The sequence below is a fragment of the Panulirus ornatus genome, chromosome 10 (assembly GCF_036320965.1).
Source record: "Panulirus ornatus isolate Po-2019 chromosome 10, ASM3632096v1, whole genome shotgun sequence".
Taxonomy (NCBI): domain Eukaryota; kingdom Metazoa; phylum Arthropoda; class Malacostraca; order Decapoda; family Palinuridae; genus Panulirus; species Panulirus ornatus.
The window spans coordinates 51,832,968-51,853,327 of NC_092233.1; the positions used below are offsets into that span (position 1 = coordinate 51,832,968).

At 39.6% G+C, this 20,360-nt stretch overlaps 1 protein-coding gene across 1 annotated transcript in view; it reads left to right on the plus strand.

The window, feature by feature from the left end:
• Cadps (calcium-dependent secretion activator 1) overlaps nt 1-20,360 on the plus strand; it is a 1,554,015-nt gene that overhangs the window by 558,642 nt on the left and 975,013 nt on the right. Inside the window, exon 10 of the mRNA XM_071665310.1 lies at nt 5,375-5,544. Coding sequence (XP_071521411.1) covers nt 5,375-5,544 — 170 coding nt within the window. The remainder of the gene's footprint in view (nt 1-5,374; nt 5,545-20,360) is intronic.

A 20,360-nucleotide genomic window follows, 5' to 3' on the forward strand; every position in this document is an offset into this window, starting at 1 on the left:
CACCTGGAGTAAACCATGGAACGTTGTGTGGGACCTGGATGTGGAAAGGGAGCTGTTGTTTCGGGCATTATTGCATGACAGCTAGAGACTGAGTGTGAACGAATGGGGCATTTGTTGTCTTTTCCTAGTGCTACCTCGCACACATGAGGGGGGAATGGGATGTTATTCCATGTGTGGCGAGGTGGCGATGGGAATAAATAAAGGCAGTCAGTATGAATTATGTACATGTGTATATATGTATATGTCTCTGTGTGTATATATATGCGTACATTGAGATGTATAGGTATGTATATTTGCGTGTGTGGACGTGTATGTATATAAATGTGTAAAGGAGTGGGTTGGGCCATTTCTTTCGTCTGTTTCCTTGCGCTACCTCGCAAACGCGGGAGACAGCGACTAAGCAAAATAAAAAAAAAATATAAATATATACACATACATACACATACACAGACATATACCTTTATACACAGAATACACAGATACATATTCATACTTGCTTGCCTTAATCTATTTTTGCCGCTACCCCTTCCCACAGGAACCAGCATCGCTATCCCCTGCTTCAGTGAGGCAGTGCCAGGAAAACAGGCGAAAAAGGACACATTTATTCAAACTCAGTCTCTAACTGTCATGTGTAATGCACTGAAACCACATATCCCTATTCACATTCAGGCCCCACAGACCTTTCCATTGTTTACCCCATACGTTCACATGCCATGTTTCAGTCCATTAACAGCACATTGACCCCAGTATACCACATAGTTCTAAATCACTTTATTCCTTACACACCTCTCTTCCGTCTGTATGTTCGGGCCCCTATTGCTCAAAACTTTTTCACTCTATCCTTCCACCTCCAATTTGGTTTCCCAATTCTTGTTGTTCCCTCCATCTCTGACACATATATCCTCCTTGTCAGTCTTTCCTCACTCATATTCTCCATTATCCAAACCATTTCAACACACCCTCTTCTGCTCTCTCAACCACACTCTTTTTATTTCTACACATCTCTCTTGCCTTTCATTACTTACTCAATCAAACCACCTTACACCACATATTGTCGTCAAATATTTCATTTCCAACATATCCATCTTCCTCTATAATAAGAGTGGTGAAAGCAGAACTAGGAAAAATGGGTGTAGAGATTAAGTGTGGTGGTGATGGACGATAGCCAATGACAAGCTTATTCGCAACTGGTACTTTATTGTTTGCTGAGAGTGAATAGGAGTTGGAGAAGATTGTATCTGTGTTTTATGATGTGTGTAATCATAGGCAGTTGAAGGTAAATGTTAGTAAAAGTAAAGTAATGGTGTTTGAAGGGAAATAGTTTGAAAGTATAGATTTTGCAATATCCTATGGAGTGAGAAAATACAGTGTGATAAAATGTTATAGTTATGGGGGTAGAAAGACTGGAAGGGATGACAGAATTTAAGTATTTGGGAGCAATCTTCAGTAAGTTTGATGATATGGAGGAAGAGATAAACAAGAAAGCAGTACAGGGTAAAAGAGTCATTGGGCCCTTAGTAGTATAATGATGGATATAGGCATAAGTATGAAAGTGAAGAAAGGATTGAGGGACAGCATAATCCTCTCACCCTTGACCTATACATTGGAAGCAAGGATATGGCATGAGTCACAGTGATCAAGAATCCAGGCTGTGGAAATGAATTATTTAAGTGGAGCATGTAGTATCACTAGATGGAATGAAGAAAGTAATGAGTGAGTGTATGAGAGATTTGGTATGTCAGAGAATGTAAAGGGAATGAATTGTGGATTGGTAGAGAGTGAAATGTAATGAAATAAGGTGGTTTGGGCATCCAGAAACAATGCAAGACAGGGACTTTACAAGAAGAGTTTATGATAATACAGTTAAAGAGGTTCATGTGAGAGGAAGGCTACCTGTGACATGGGGAAAAAAGTGGGAGAGAAGTGGGGGAAGAATTCATGGAATGGTGTATGTTAGGGAGGCATGGAAGGACCAGGATAAGTGACAGTTAAAGAGGTTTGTGTGAGAGGAAGGCTACCTTTGTGTGACATGGGGATAAAGAGTGGGAGAGAAGTGGGGGAAGAATGCATGTAAGGACTGAGATAAGTGGAGACTTTGGCTGTGGCCACCTTTTAATGGGAATTTTTGGAGAGAATGGGCATCAGAGATAGAGGTAGGTAGCTACTGTAACCTTATGCATGTGGAAAGAATGCAAGATTGGGGTCCTTGAGAAAGTGCATGATAGTTTGATTAAAGGGGCTGGTATGGAAGAAAGACCACCTGTAACTTTGGGAAATAGAGTGGAAGGGTACTGGATGGAGAGAAATGGGGGAAATTGCATGGTATGATGTATGTGAGTGAGACATTTAAGGACAGCGATAAGTGGAGACTTTTGCTGTGGCCATGGCCACCCCCTTGATAGGACTTACCGGAGGTGATGGGCTGCAGAGACATACTGAACAGATCTCATTTTATTGTTGAACAGAATATAGTTCCTACATCTCTTAGTAATTTGTTAGACAACTTTAATCTGCCTTTACATGAAGGGCATGATTTCATCATGAAAGAGAATGCCATCTAGGCTGTGAATTAAGATTTGTACAGGAATATCATCATTCTGTTTTGACTTCCAACTAATACTTTATGGACCTTCTGTATATTTTCAGTTTTGCCTCATTTTAGTGTAACTATGTACTGAAAATTCTTCATGCCTTTGTCTCATAGTTTTTTATCTTTATATATTTTTTTTTGAAGCTATGCCCATGGACAAGATATTCCATTGAGTTTAGGTCATAAATAATGAGGTAAAGGTGATGAAAAAGTAGGGAACTAAAGAGAGAAGAGGAAAGATAAAGCAAGTGTTCTGAAATAGATACATATAATTGTTTATGGACGACTTTGTTCCTTTCTTGATGTATAATTGCAAAGATATGACCTGTACAGTGGAAAAAGACATATGACCTGTTCCCATAATTTTCTTCTTAGGTCTTTCTTCATTTGTCTTTCTCAGTATGTGAACTGAAGATTTCCTACCATGGTTAATTATTCCACCCTTTAAAGGCAATGAGCATGTAATGTTTGAAGTTTCCATCTCTTCACCAGTGATCACAATTTTTCAACTTGTTATTGGTTAAGAACCTTAATGGAAGACTACATTCACTGATGGCATGTGCATATCTATCTTTTGATCCATCAGTGGTCAAAAACTTCCAATTTTTTTTTTTTGCACCCTCAGAATATTGATTGATAATATGATAGTGATGACAGTGCAGACATCAGGGAATTGAGGAGTGACTCAAGTGAAGGTGAAATTTCAACAGATAAGGAGACAAGCTACACATTAGACATGGATAATCCAGCTGATGATCTAAAGTGAACAAAAAAAAAGTCATCCTTACTTCTTATTGTGCCCAGCCAATCATTTGCTATTGATGGTAATAGCCCTGTCAGTTATATATTTGATAAGCATCAGATTATGTTGCTGTGTATCTTGAGTTTCCTTGATAATGAACCAGTTGATAAGATTGTTGAAGAGACTAACAAGTGTGCAAAACGAAGGTTGATGGTAATGTCACAGGGTAATGGAAGTGATATATGGTACACTTTTACCAGTATTGAGATGAAAGTTTTCTTTGCCCATATCAGTGATGAATCCTGATCTACAACTTTATCAGTCAAGAAACTCCTTTTGAATACATATTTTCCAACAAGTAATGTCATACAGCAGATTTTGTAAAGTAAAACAATAGTTGCACTTTGGAAATGATAATGAAGATTATTTATGCTTTATAAAGGATGACTTGGTTGGGTTTAGTATCCACCTTTGAAGGGGGCTAGAATTTTGCATAAGATTTCCATGCATTGTACATTTAAGAGTGGATTTGTTTGGTCATTTATCATATATATGGGTGAAGGAACAACTAATGATGATGATTTTATAGATCTGGTGGTGTCAAAATAAGTTGTGATACTTTTATAACTTTTGTTGAACCAGGGATACTTCCTTATTGTGGATACTTATTGTACACCACCACAGTTAACAGACTTACTTGTAGCTACTAGAGCAGATATATATTGACACTTCATAATGCAGAAATGGTTAGAGTGGAAAATGAGGTACAGTGGAAATGAAACCAAAAGTCACTGATGATGAAACATTGATGGGAGTAGACAGAGTTGACCCGCACCTGGCAGAGTAACCCCTTCCACAAAATTGAGGAAAGAGGCATTGTGAGTAAATATTTTTCCCACTTAAAGAGTTGGCTCTGTGGAATTCATTTACCCTGTTTAGTAAATCAGGAGGAACACATACACCTCTGAAGTACAGAATCAACTTGATTAAAAAGGTATTAGTGAAACATTATACAACTAGATTATCTCCCAAAACAGAACACTCAAGAAAATCACAGCCTTAACTTTGTCTTACAGAGAAGAAAACAACTCCAAGACAGTGTGCATTGTCTAATCAAAATTTAAATGAAATGGAATCAAAATTTTTAGGAAGAACAGATATTTTTTGCACAGATAGTGATGTGGCACTCTGTGTGGCACCATGCTTCAGAATCTATCATACTTCCATAAACCTGTTGCTGAAAGTGAAATTGGATTATGCTTTTTTATGAGTTTTCTTTTCTTTTTACTTTCAATGTCTTTTAGCAGTTTAAGGTTAATCAAAGTATATTTTCTACTTTTTACAATACTTTTTGTATTTGCTGAGAAAATATGGATTCAAAATACTATAGTGTATCTCACAATGTAATATTTTATAGAATATCAACATACAGAACAAAATATTTTTTGGTACTTTGCTTCTACATACACATTTCAGAAATGAAATAAAAGAGTCTCTGATTTATGGAACACACAAAAAAAAAAAAAAAATGTAAGAGACTGAGTTAAAGTAGTCTATGATTTATGGAACACAGAAAAAAAAATGTAAGAGAAGGAGTTAAAGTAAGTCTTTTATTCATTAGGACCATTTGTGGAATAGATGCTATTATTTGCTTGTAGTTGGGATATATTTCAGGCAGCACAGGGCAGTCCTAGGAGTCATATGGCATGATTAATAGAATTTGTTCAATATTTTTTTTTAGACTACTCCATTTATACTGCTGTGTTTTTGGAACAGTAAATTCATTTGTAGATGATTGGAATTGAGTTTTGGATGATTAATGAAATTTTCTCTGGACTGAAAGTGATATATTAAAGGTATCCTTTTATTTGTTGACTACTTTAATTTGATACTGACTATTTTTTGATGATATTCATTATGGAAACTTAAATGATGTTTAAGAATATTCAGCAAAAAGTAGGGAAAATAGGTCCTGCTTTAGGAAACGTAGTAGATATTATGCCTGTTAGTAACCAACAAAACTAAAACAATGACTCTTCCAGAATCGTAAGCTGATGCCTAAGTTTGTGGTGAAGGAGATGGAGTCCCTGTACTTGGAAGAACTTAAGACCTCCATTAACTTGCTAATGGCCAACTTAGAAAGCCTTCCTGTCTCTAAATGTTCTCAGGAAGGCAAATACGGCTTACAAAAACTCAGAAAGTACAATCATAGGTAAGTCTTTGACTGATATCACCTTTCCCCCCTGTTTCTTTTGTGTGATTCCTTAATAACAGCTTTGGTGTATCATTCCAGCATTGTCAATCGTACCATACTTATTTGCCTCTAGTAAATTTTCTACTTTCACACTGTACCATTTCCCCTTCCCTTGTATGCATAATTTGTGTGTCTCCTTTCTTCTGACTTGTTTTTGTTTTTGTTATTTTTATACCATTTTGTTGTCTTCTTTCAGTTATTTTATGAATGATTTTATTATAAATGTTCCCATTTTTCACTATAATTTTAAGTGTCTGACAGTTACTGTTTATCAGCTTTATGTAATGTACTTGTTCTTTCTCAGGTGCTTTCACTCCATTATTATTATTAACCATTTCTAGACACAATTCCAACTTTGTATTCATTTTGAATTTCTGCAACTTCTTATACTTATTTTTCATTAACTTTTCATGTTTTTTTAATGTTCCTAACAATTTGTCTTCTCTTTCTTTTGTAGGCATATTTTTAGTATTGTGATAATGCATGATTTAGGTTTTTGATATTTGAACATATTTTTTTATTTAGTTTTTATTTAACTTTTGATATTAAGTGAATGGCCAGAGAACATTGTTTTGGTCATCATTATATTTGAATATTTTGCTTAAAGAGAAAACTTTTGGAGTAAACAGAATGTTATATATGACTTTGGGCTATTGTTTATACAGAGTCCTTTTTCAAGCTCTGAGGCCATTGTTTTTACATTCACCAAATCCGACCATTTGATTTTTAGTTGTAAAAAGACATTTAGTAGCTTGCTCTTTTAGCTGCTGCTGTTTTACATGTTCTTCATAACTGAGCATCGTCGTATCATATAAACAAAAAGGTTATTACTGATGTAATTAGTTTTACTTTATGGTATTATACTCACCATTGCTAGTACTCTGTTATTAAAGAATATATAAAGATTTGTAAAAGTGGACATAACATACTGTATATGTATATGTATAAGGTATTTTCAAATGTAAAAAAAAAAAAGTATTTTTGGCGATACTTTTGGGAGTCAACAGGTTGCTTTTGTTCCGACTTTTCATTTTCAGATGGGCTCCCAAAATTCTGCCCCCCGTGCTAGAGTTTCTTGTAGGGATCTTCGCCACGATAGGCTGCCCCTCCCTTATTGCAAACGTAGCAGCCTTTTGGTATATTTTAAAAAATTTCTAGTCCGTGTTTTAATACCCTTTTCAGTCCAGTTGTGTCGTTTTCCATATGGCTGGAGTTATTATAATTATTATTTATAACTATTATTAATAGTCTCATTATTATTACTGTTATTTATTACCATTATATTTTTTTATTATCACCATCATTATTATGATTGTCCATATCCCAACGTACTATAGATGTTATTGATTTGAATTTCATGCTGTTAATGCAGGATTTTGTCGTTTATACTTTTGCATGGATTTATTGAACATACAAGGTTTGCCTTGTAATTTCTTCAGGAGTTTGTCTGTCTTTCCTTGCAATATAATCTCTCTTGTCAGATCTACGATAAGGTTTGAAGGCTTATGTTGCTACCTCCACATTAAGCTCTGACTGCATATTGTATTAACAGTTTATTGTTGGATTTATGCCATCCCTGAGTATGTCATTTGTATGAAGTATGCCAGAGCAAGAAACTCTTTCTGAGGTGCTTATTGAAAATGATGGTGATCAGTGTTTTATCAAAGATTTTGTTCTTCACACACATTGAAATTTATCTTAGAGATAAGATGTAGGTTTTGTATAATTTCTTTTATTTAATGATTTGATATATCACTTAACACTTCTGAAAGTTTGAAATGTCACATCATGTTGATTATTTTTCTTTTGAATTATTTGGCCCTACATACAGTTAATAAGTTCACCCCTACATTGATACTGTTCTTAGTTATGGTTCAGTTCCATATATATTTTTTATTTATTTTTGTTTATATTTATTCATTATTGTATTACAAATAACACTATATTTTACTTAAGTTGTCAAGCAGTAATATGTTATAACATTAAAACAGTGATTGTTTCTTTACAGTGTTTCCTCTCATACTTCTACATGAGATAAAAATTGCATGAAACAGAACTCTTTACAAATTATGAGCAGAAGCAGACTTTGTGATTTCACAGTTATTAATTCAGTTGCTGTTGCAGTAGATTGCTTTTGACGTGTATAATTTTTGCTGTGTTAAATGCTTGACTCTTCTGTATTTTAAAATACTTGATAAAAAGCATTCTTTTGCTGCATTTAAGAATTCATTGCTTAGGCAAATGAGACCAGTTTCATTTGCTCTCTGATTAAATTCAAGCTTTTTGATTCAAGATTAGGGCCCATTTTGTATGTTAGTTATGGTTGAACTCTACCATGAACAGAAAAATTATGCTATATTGGCATATACAGTTTCTTAGTATTTTGACTTTAGTTTAAATATGATAGGCTGAACAGCTCATCATGACAACTTATGGTGCCTGAACTGAATTACAGTAAAACCCTGGTACAACTGAATGTTTGAGAGGGGACTCACTTCACCGCATAGGAAATCCTGCTTTTTTGCCATGGGTTTTGTATTTGGTAATATCAAAATAATGGGTAATATATTTCAGAAAAATTATGATAATTTAAAGATAATTTTAGTGACCAGTTGCTGATGAAGTAATCAGAGGAGTGTTTGGGCATGTATGCTTATAAAGCCTTTACATTAACGTGTTTCATATAACAGTTAGATACATTTTTGTCTTTCAGCAATATTTTATTTCAGTAATGTGAACTACCTTTTAGATCAAATTTGGTCCACTGTGTCACCTAGAAAACATTTTTCTTTTCTCCCATAAAGTTTTTTATTTCAATTATCACATTTTTTTAATTTTATTTTTCTTACCTGCCTGCTGTCTCCCACTGAAGCAGTAGCACCAGGATTATGCAACTGAGCATTTAAGGAAAAATTCTGTCTTAAATCTTTGTTCTGTTTGTGCTTTTTGAAGTTAGTATTACATAATGAAAAGGTGTCCAGAATCTCAGTCCTACTGCTCTTAGATGCCTTTTTTTGATATGCAGGAGATAGATCTGTAGTATTCTTTCTCGAGTCTCCATTGGGATACTACTATTTTTGTTTTTATTATTATTTATTATATATTTATTATACAGTGTTGCCGTCTCCTGCGTCAACGAAGTAACGCAAGGAAACAGACGAAAGAATGGCCCAACCCACCACATACACATGTATATACATACATATACATTTCAACGTATACATATATATATATATATATATATATATATCTTTCTTTCTTTCATACTATTCGCCATTTCCCGCGTTAGCAAGGTAGCGTTAAGAACAGAGGACTGGGCCTCTGAGGGAATGTCCTCACCTGGCCTCGTTCTCTGTTCCTTCTTTTGGAAAATCAAAAAAAAACGAGAGGGGAGGATTTCCAGCCCCCCGCTCCCTCCCCTTTTAGTCACCTTCTATGACACGCAGGGAATACGTAGGAAGTATTCTTTCTCCCCTATCCCCAGGGATATATATATATATATATATATATATATATATATATATATATATATATATATATATATATATTATGTATATTTCTTTTATTTTGCTTTGTCGCTGTCTCCTGCGTTAGGGAGGTAGCGCAAGGAAACAGACGAAATAATTGGCCCAACCCACCCACATATACATGTATATACATACCCGTCCACACACGCACATATACATACCTATACATCTCAACATATACATATATATACACTCACAGACATATACATATATACACATGTACATAATTCATAGTCTACCTTCATTCATTCCCATCGCCACCTTGCCACACATGAAATAACAACCCCCTTCCCCCGCATGTGTGTGAGGTAGCGCTAGGAAAAGACAACAAAGGCCACATTCGTTCACACACAGTCTCTAGCTGTCATGTAATAATGCACCGAAACCACAGCTCCCTTTCCACATCCAGGCCCCACACAACTTTCCATGGTTTACCCCAGACGCTTTACATGCCCTGGTTCAATCCATTGACAGCACGTCAACCCCGGTATACCACATAATTCCAATTCACTCTATTCCTTGCACGCCTTTCACCCTCCAGCATGTTCAGGCCCCGATCACACAAAATCTTTTTCACTCCATCTTTCCACCTCCAGTTTGGTGTCCCACTTCTTGTTCCCTCCACCTCTTACACATATATCCTCTTGGTCAATCTTTCCTCTCTCATTCTCTCCATGTGACCAATCCATTTCAAAACACCCTCTTCTGCTCTCTCAACCACACTCTTTATATTACCACACATCTCTCTTACCCTATTATTACTTACTCGATCAAACCACCTCACACCACATATTGTCCTCAAACATCTCATTTCCAGCACATCCATCCTCCTCCGCACAACTCTATCCATAGCCCACGCCTCGCAACCATATAACATTGTTGGAACCACTATTCCTTCAAACATATACATTTATGCTTTCCGCAATAATGGTCTTGACTTCCACACATTCTTCAACGCTCCCAGAATTCTCGCCCCCTCCCCCACCCTATGATTCACTTCCACTTCCATCGTTCCATCCGCTGCCAAATCCACTTCCAGATATCTAAAACACTTCACTTCCTCCAGTTTTTCTCCATTCAAACTTACCTCCCAATTGACTTGTCCCTCAACCTTACTGTTCCTAATATCCTTGCTCTTATTCACATTTACTCTCAGCTTTCTTCCTTCACACACTTTACCAAACTCAGTCACCAGCTTCTGCAGTTTCTCACATGAATCAGCCACCAGCGCTGTATCATCTGCAAACAACAACTGACTCACTTCCCAAGCTCTCTCATCCACAACAGACTGCATACTTGCCCCTCTTTCCAAAACTCTTGCATTCACCTCCCTAACAACCCCATCCATAAACAAATTAAACAACCATGGAGACATCATACACCCCTGCTGCAAACCTACATTCACAGAGAACCAATCACTCTCCTCTCTTCCTACACGTACACATGGCTTACATCCTCGAATAAAACTTTTCACTGCTTCTAACAAACTTGCCTCCCACACCATATATTCTTAATACCTTCCACAGAGCATCTCTATCAGCTCTTATCATATGCCTTCTCTAGATCCATAAGTGCTAAATACAAATCCATTTGCTTTTCTAAGTATTTCTCACATACATTTTTCAAAGCAAACACCTGATCCACACATCCTCTACCACTTCTGAAACCACACTGCTCTTCCCCAATCCGATGCTCTGTACATGCTTTCACCCTCTGAATCAATACCCTCCCATATAAGTTCCCAGGAATACTCAACAAACTTATACCTCTGTAATTTGAGCACTCACTTTTATTCCCTTTGCCGTTGTACAATGGCACTATGCAAGCATTCCGCCAATCCTCAGGCACCTCACCATGAGTCATACATACATTAAATAACCTTACCAACCAGTCAACAATGCAGTCACCCCCTTTTTTAATAAATTCCACTGCAATACCATCTAAACTTGCTGCCTTTATTCATTCCCGTCGCCACGCTGCCACACTTGAAATGACACCCTCCTCTCCCTGCACGTACACGAGGTAGCGCGAGAAAAAGACAACAAAGGCCACATTTCTTCTCACTCAGTCTCTAGCTGTCATGTATAATTCACCAAAACCACAGCTCTCTTTCCACATCCAGGCCACACAAAACTTTCCATGGTTTACCCCAGGTGCTTCACATGCGCTGGTTCAATCCACTGACAGCACGTTGACCCCAGTATACCACATCGTTCCAATTCCTTGCACGTCTTTCACACTCCTGTATGTTCAGGCCCCGATCACTCAAAATCTTTTTCACTCCATCCATCCACCTCCAATTTGGTCTCCCACCTCTCCTCATTCCCTCCACCTCTGACACATATATCCTCTTTGTAAATCTTTCCTCACTCATTCTCTCCATGTAACCAAACTATTTCAATACACCCTCTTCTACTCTCTTAACCACACTCTTTTTATTACCACACATCTCTCTTACCCTTTCATTACTTACTCGATGAAACCACCTCACACCACATATTGTCCTCAGACATCTCATTTCCAACACATCCACCCTCCTCCGATCAAGCTCACGCCTCGCAACCATAAAACATTGTTGGAACCACTATTCCTTCAAACATACCCATTTTTGCTGAGATAATCTTCTCGCCTTCCTCACATTCATCAACGCACCCAGAACCTTTGCCACCTCCCCCACTATGAGACTCACTTCCGCTTCCATGGTTCCATCCGCTGCCAAATCCACTTCCAGATATCCAAAACACTTCACTTCCCCCAGTTTTTCTCCATTCAAACTTACCTCCCAATTGACTTATCCCTCAACCCTACTGTACCAATTAACTTTGCTCTTATTCACCTTTACCCTCAGCATTCTTCTTTCACAAACTTTACGAAACTCAGACACCAGCTTCTGCAGTTTCTCACCCAAATCAGCCACCATCACTATCGTCAGCGAACAACAACCGACTCACATCCTAAGCCCTCTCATCCACAACAGACTGCATACTTGCCCCTCTCTCCAAAACTCTTGCATTCACCTCCCTAACAACCCCATCCATAAACAAATTAAACAACCATGGAGACATCACACACCCCTGCTGCAAACCGACATTCCCTGGGAACCAATGACTTTCCTCCCTTCTTACTCGTACACGTGCCTTACATCCTCGATAAGAACTTTTCACTGCTTCTAGCAACCTGCCCCCCACACCATATACTCTTAATACCTTCCACAGAGCATCTCTATCAACTCTATAATATCCCTTCTCCAGATCCATAAATGCTACATACAAATTCATTTATTTTTCTAAGTATTTCTCACATACATTTTTCAAAGCAAACACCTGATCCACACATCCTCTCCCACTTCTGAAACCACACTGCTCTTCCCCATTCTGATGCTCTGGACATGCCTTCACCCTCTCAGTCAGTAGCCTCTCATACAATTTCCCTGGAATACTTAACAAACTTATACCTTTGTAATTCGAACACTCACCTTTATCCCCTTTGCCTTTGTACAGTGGCGCTATGCATGCAATTGGCCAATCCTTAGACACTTCACCATGACCCATACATACATTGAATATCCTTACCAACCAGTCAACAACACAGTCACCCCCTTTTTTAATGAATTCCGCTGCAATGCCATCCAAACCCACCGCCTTGCCGGCTTTCATGTTCCGCAAAGCTTTCACTACCTCTTCTCTGTTTACCAAACCATTCTCCCACACCCTCTCACTTCGCACACCATCTTGACCAAAACACCCCATATCTGCCACTCTATCATTTAACACATTGAACAAGCCTCCAAAATACTCACTTCGTCTCTCTCTCACATCACCACTACATGTTATCGCCTCCCCATTAGCCCCCTTCACCGATGTTCCCATTTCTTGTCTTATGTACTTCATTTACCTCCTTCCAAAACATCTATTTTTTCTCCCTAAAATTTAATGATACTCTCTGATCCCAACTCTCATTTGCCCTCTTTTTCACCTCTTGCACCTTTCTCTTGACCTCCTGCCTCTTTCTTTTATACGTCTCCCACTCGTTTGCACTATTTCCCTGCAAAACTCGTCCAAATGCCTCTCTCTTCTGTTTCACTAATAGTCTTACTTCTTCATTCCACCACTCAGTGTCTTTTCTAATCTGCCCACCTCCCATGCTTCTCATGCCACAAGCATCTTTTGCGTAAGCCATCACTGCTTCCCTAAATACATCCCATTGCTCTCCCTCTCCCCTTGCATCCTTTGCTGTCACCTTTTTCCATTCTGCACTCAGTCTTTCCTGGTACTTCCTCACACAAGTCTCCTTCCCAAGCTCACTTACTCTCACCACTCTCTTCACCCCAAGATTCTCTCTTCTTTTCTGAAAACATCTACAAATCTTCACATTCCCTCCCGTTGCACCTCTCAGCACGTTAACATCCAATAGTCTCTCTCATGTGGTTAACAATTAACACGTAACCCAGTAATGCTCTAAGGCCATCTCTCCTACTTATATATGTATGCTTATGTATCTTTCTCTTTTTAAACCAGGTATCCCTGGGGGATGGGGGCAAATGAATATTTCCCATGCATTCCCCATAAGTCATTGAATGTGACTAAAGGGGATGGGAGTGGGGTGCTAGAAACCCTTCCCTCCTTGTATTTCAACCTGTATTTCTTATTATACGTTTTCACTTCCTCCTACATTAGCAAGGTGGTACAAGGAAACTGATAAAAGAATGGCCCAACCCACCCACATACACAGGTATATACATTCATGCCCACACACGCACATATGCATACCTATACATTTCAATTTATACATACGTAGACATATACATATATACACATGTACATATTCATACTTGCTGCGTTTATCCATTCCCATCACCACCCTGCCACACTTGAAATAGCATGTATATATATATATATATATATATATATATATATATATATATTTATTCATTTCAAGCTAAAAGTTTGTTTTCTTAATTGTTTCTTACATTTTTCATATGTATATATATGTATGTGTGTGTGTGTGTGTGTGTATGTGCGTATGTGTGTGTATGTGTGTGTGTGTGTATATGTATATATATATGTATATTATCCCTGGGGATAGGGGTGAAAGAATACTTCCCACGTATTCCTCGCGTGTCGTACAAAGCGACTAGAGGGGACGGGAGCGGGGGGCCGGAAATCCTCCCCTCCTTGTATTAACTTTCTAAAATGGGAAACAGAAGAAGGAGTCACGCGGGGAGTGATCATCCTCCTCGAAGGCTCAGAGTGGGGTGCCTAAATGTGTGTGGATGTAACCAAGATGTGAAAAAAGGAGAGATAGGTAGTATGTTTGAGGAAAGGAACCTGGATGTTTTGGCTCTGAGTGAAACGAAGCTCAAGGGTAAAGGGGAAGAGTGGTTTGGAAATGTCTGGGGAGTGAAGTCAGGGGTTAGTGAGCGGACAAGAGCAAGGGAAGGAGTAGCAATACTCCTGAAACAGGAGTTGTGGGGGTATGTGATAGAATGTAAGAAAGTAAATTCTCGATTAATATGGGTAAAATTGAAAGTTGATGGAGAGAGGTGGGTGATTATTGGTGCATATGCACCTGGGCATGAGAAGAAAGATCATGAGAGGCAAGTGTTTTGGGAGCAGCTGAATGAGTGTGTTAGCGGTTTTGATGCACGAGACCGGGTTATAGTGATGGGTGATTTGAATGCAAAGGTGAGTAATGTGGCAGTTGAGGGAATAATTGGTATGCATGGGGTGTTCAGTGTTGTAAATGGAAATGGTGAAGAGCTTGTAGATTTATGTGCTGAAAAAGGACTGATGATTGGGAATACCTGGTTTAAAAAGCGAGATATACATAAGTATACTTATGTAAGTAGGAGAGATGGCCAGAGAGCGTTATTGGACTACGTGTTAATTGACAGGCGTGCAAAAGAGAGACTTTTGGATGTTAATGTGCTGAGAGGTGCAACTGGAGGGATGTCTGATCATTATCTTGTGGAGGCTAAGGTGAAGATTAGTATGGGTTTTCAGAAAAGAGGAGTGAATGTTGGGGTGAAGAAGGTGGTGAGAGTAAGTGAGCTTGGGAAGGAGACCTGTGTGGGGAAGTACCAGGAGAGACTGTGTACAGAATGGAAAAAGGTGAGAACAATGGAAGTAAGGGGAGTGGGGGAGGAATGGGATGTATTTAGGGAATCAGTGATGGATTGCGCAAAAGATGCTTGTGGCATGAGAAGAGTGGGAGGTGGGCTGTTTAGAAAGGGTAGTGAGTGGTGGGATGAAGAAGTAAGAGTATTAGTGAAAGAGAAGAGAGAGGCATTTGGACGATTTTTGCAGGGAAAAAATGCAATTGAGTGGGAGAAGTATAAAAGAAAGAGACAGGAGGTCAAGAGAAAGGTGCAAGAGGTGAAAAAAAGGGCAAATGAGAGTTGGGGTGAGAGTCTATCAGTAAATTTTAGGGAGAATAAAAAGATGTTCTGGAAGGAGGTAAATAGGGTGCGTAAGACAAGGGAGCAAATGGGAACTTCAGTGAAGGGCGTAAATGGGGAGGTGATAACAAGTAGTGGTGATGTGAGAAGGAGATGGAATGAGTATTTTGAAGGTTTGTTGAATGTGTCTGATGACAGAGTGGCAGATATAGGGTGTTTTGGTCGAGGTGGTGTGCAAAGTGAGAGGGTTAGGGAAAATGATTTGGTAAACAGAGAAGAGGTAGTAAAAGCTTTGCGGAAGATGAAAGCTGGCAAGGCAGCAGGTTTGGATGGTATTGCAGTGGAATTTATTAAAAAAGGGGGTGACTGTATTGTTGACTGGTTGGTAAGGTTATTTAATGTATGTATGACTCATGGTGAGGTGCCTGAGGATTGGCGGAATGCGTGCATAGTGCCATTGTACAAAGGCAAAGGGGATAAGAGTGAGTGCTCAAATTACAGAGGTATAAGTTTGTTGAGTATTCCTGGTAAATTATATGGGAGGGTATTGATTGAGAGGGTGAAGGCATGTACAGAGCATCAGATTGGGGAAGAGCAGTGCGGTTTCAGAAGTGGTAGAGGATGTGTGGATCAGGTGTTTGCTTTGAAGAATGTATGTGAGAAATACTTAGAAAAGCAAATGGATTTGTATGTAGCATTTATGGATCTGGAGAAGGCATATGATAGAGTTGATAGGGATGCTCTGTGGAAGGTATTAAGAATATATGGTGTGGGAGGCAAGTTGTTAGAAGCAGTGAAAAGTTTTTATCGAGGATGTAAGGCATGTGTACGTGTAGGAAGAGAGGAAAGTGATTGGTTCTCAGTGAATGTAGGTTTGCGGCAGGGGTGTGTGATGTCTCCATGGTTGTTTAATTTGTTTATGGATGGGGTTGTTAGGGAGGTAAATGCAAGAGTCCTGGAAAGAGGGGCAAGTATGAAGTCTGTTGGGGATGAGAGAGCTTGGGAAGTGAGTCAGTTGTTGTTCGCTGATGATACAGCGCTGGTGGCTGATTCATGTGAGAAACTGCAGAAGCTGGTGACTGAGTTTGGTAAAGTGTGTGGAAGAAGAAAGTTAAGAGTAAATGTGAATAAGAGCAAGGTTATTAGGTACAGTAGGGTTGAGGGTCAAGTCAATTGGGAGGTGAGTTTGAATGGAGAAAAACTGGAGGAAGTGAAGTGTTTTAGATATCTGGGAGTGGATCTGTCAGCGGATGGAACCATGGAAGCGGAAGTGGATCATAGGGTGGGGGAGGGGGCGAAAATTCTGGGAGCCTTGAAAAATGTGTGGAAGTCGAGAACATTATCTCGGAAAGCAAAAATGGGTATGTTTGAAGGAATAGTGGTTCCAACAATGTTGTATGGTTGCGAGGCGTGGGCTATGGATAGAGTTGTGCGCAGGAGGATGGATGTGCTGGAAATGAGATGTTTGAGGACAATGTGTGGTGTGAGGTGGTTTGATCGAGTAAGTAACGTAAGGGTAAGAGAGATGTGTGGAAATAAAAAGAGCGTGGTTGAGAGAGCAGAAGAGGGTGTTTTGAAATGGTTTGGGCACATGGAGAGAATGAGTGAGGAAAGATTGACCAAGAGGATATATGTGTCGGAGGTGGAGGGAACGAGGAGAAGAGGGAGACCAAATTGGAGGTGGAAAGATGGAGTGAAAAAGATTTTGTGTGATCGGGGCCTGAACATGCAGGAGGGTGAAAGGAGGGCAAGGAATAGAGTGAATTGGAGCGATGTGGTATACAGGGGTTGACGTGCTGTCAGTGGATTGAATCAAGGCATGTGAAGCGTCTGGGGTAAACCATGGAAAGCTGTGTAGGTATGTATATTTGCGTGTGTGGACATGTGTATGTACATGTGTATGGGGGGGGGGTTGGGCCATTTCTTCCGTCTGTTTCCTTGCGCTACCTCGCAAACGCGGGAGACAGCGACAAAGTATAAAAAAAAAAAAAAAAAAAACATATTCATACTTGCTGCGTTTATCCATTCCCATCACCACCCTGCCACACTTGAAATAGCATGTATATATATATATATATATATATATATATATATATTTATTTATTTATTTATTATACTTTGTCGCTGTCTCCTGCGTTTGCGAGGTAGCGCAAGGAAACAGACGAAAGAAATGGCCCAACCCCCCCCATACACATGTATATACATACGTCCACACACGCACATATGCATACCTATACATTTCAATTTATACATACGTAGACATATACATATATACACATGTACATATTCATACTTGCTGCGTTTATCCATTCCCATCACCACCCTGCCACACTTGAAATAGCATGTATATATATATATATATATATTTATTTATTTATTTATTATACTTTGTCGCTGTCTCCTGCGTTTGCGAGGTAGCGCAAGGAAACAGACGAAAGAAATGGCCCAACCCCCCCCATACACATGTATATACATACGTCCACACACGCAAATATACATACCTACACAGCTTTCCATGGTTTACCCCAGTCGCTTCACATGCCTTGATTCACTCCACTGACAGCACGTCAACCCCGGTATACCACATCGCTCCAATTCACTCTATTCCTTGCCCTCCTTTCACCCTCCTGCATGTTCAGGCCCCGATCACACAAAATCTTTTTCACTCCATCTTTCCACCTCCAATTTGGTCTCCATCTTCTCCTTGTTCCCTCCACCTCCGACACATATATCCTCTTGGTCAATCTTTCTTCACTCATCCTCTCCATGTGCCCAAACCACTTCAAAACACCCTCTTCTGCTCTCTCAACCACGCTCTTTTTATTTCCACACATCTCTCTTACCCTTACGTTACTCACTCGATCAAACCACCTCACACCACACATTGTCCTCAAACATCTCATTTCCAGCACATCCATCCTCCTGCGCACAACTCTATCCATAGCCCACGCCTCGCAACCATACAACATTGTTGGAACCACAATTCCTTCAAACATACCCATTTTTGCTTTCCGAGATAATGTTCTCGACTTCCACACATTCTTCAAGGCCCCCAGAATTTTCGCCCCCTCCCCCACCCTATGATCCACTTCCGCTTCCATGGTTCCATCCGCTGCCAGATCCACTCCCAGATATCTAAAACACTTCACTTCCTCCAGTTTTTCTCCATTCAAACTCACCTCCCAATTGACTTGACCCTCAACCCTACTGTACCTAATAACCTTGCTCTTATTCACATTTACTCTTAACTTTCTTCTTCCACACACTTTACCAAACTCAGTCACCAGCTTGTGCAGTTTCTCACATGAATCAGCCACCAGCGCTGTATCATCAGCGAACAACAACTGACTCACTTCCCAAGCTCTCTCATCCACAACAGACTTCATACTTGCCCCTCTTTCCAAAACTCTTGCATTTACCTCCCTAACAACCCCATCCATAAACAAATTAAACAACCATGGAGACATCACACACCCCTGCCGCAAACCTACATTCACTGAGAACCAATCACTTTCCTCTCTTCCTACACGTACACATGCCTTACATCCTCGATAAAAACTTTTCACTGCTTCTAACAACTTTCCTCCCACACCATATATATATATATATATATATATATATATATATATATATATATATATTTTTTTTTTTTCTTTGCTGCTGTCTCCCGCGTTTGCAAGGTAGCGCAAGGAAACAGACGAAAGAAATGGCCCAACCCACCCCCATACACATGTATATACATACGTCCACACACGCAAATATACATACCTACACAGCTTTCCATGGTTTACCCCAGTCGCTTCACATGCCTTGATTCACTCCACTGACAGCACGTCAACCCTGGTATACCACATCGCTCCAATTCACTCTATTCCTTGCCCTCCTTTCACCCTCCTGCATGTTCAGGCCTCGATCACACAAAATCTTTTTCACTCCATCTTTCCACCTCCAATTTGGTCTCCCTCTTCTCCTCGTTCCCTCCACCTCCGACACATATATTCTCTTGGTCATTCTTTCCTCACTCATTCTCTCCATGTGCCCGAACCATTTCAAAACACCCTCTTCTGCTCTCTCAACCACGCTCTTTTTATTTCCACACATCTCTCTTACCCTTACGTTACTTACTTGATCAAACCACCTCACACCACACATTGTCCTCAAACATCTCATTTCCAGCACATCCATCCTCCTGCGCACAACTCTATCCATAGCCCACGCCTCGCAACCATACAACATTGTTGGAACCACTATTCCTTCAAACATACCCATTTTTGCTTTCCGAGATAATGTTCTCGACTTCCACACATTCTTCAAGGCTCCCAGAATTTTCGCCCCCTCCCCCACCCTATGATCCACTTCCGCTTCCATGGTTCCATCCGCTGCCAGATCCACTCCCAGATATCTAAAACACTTCACTTCCTCCAGTTTTTCTCCATTCAAACTCACCTCCCAATTGACTTGACCCTCAACCCTACTGTACCTAATAACCTTGCTCTTATTCACATTTACTCTTAACTTTCTTCTTTCACACACTACCAAACTCAGTCACCAGCTTCTGCAGTTTCTCACATGAATCAGCCACCAGCGCTGTATCATCAGCGAACAACAACTGACTCACTTCCCAAGCTCTCTCATCCACAACAGACTTCATACTTGCCCCTTTTTCCAAAACTCTTGCATTCACCTCCCTAACAACCCCATCCATAAACAAATTAAACAACCATGGAGACATCACACACCCCTACCGCAAGCCTACATTCACTGAGAACCAATCACTTTTCTCTCTTCCTACACGTACACATGCCTTACATCCTCAATAAAAACTTTTCACTGCTTCTAACAACTTGCCT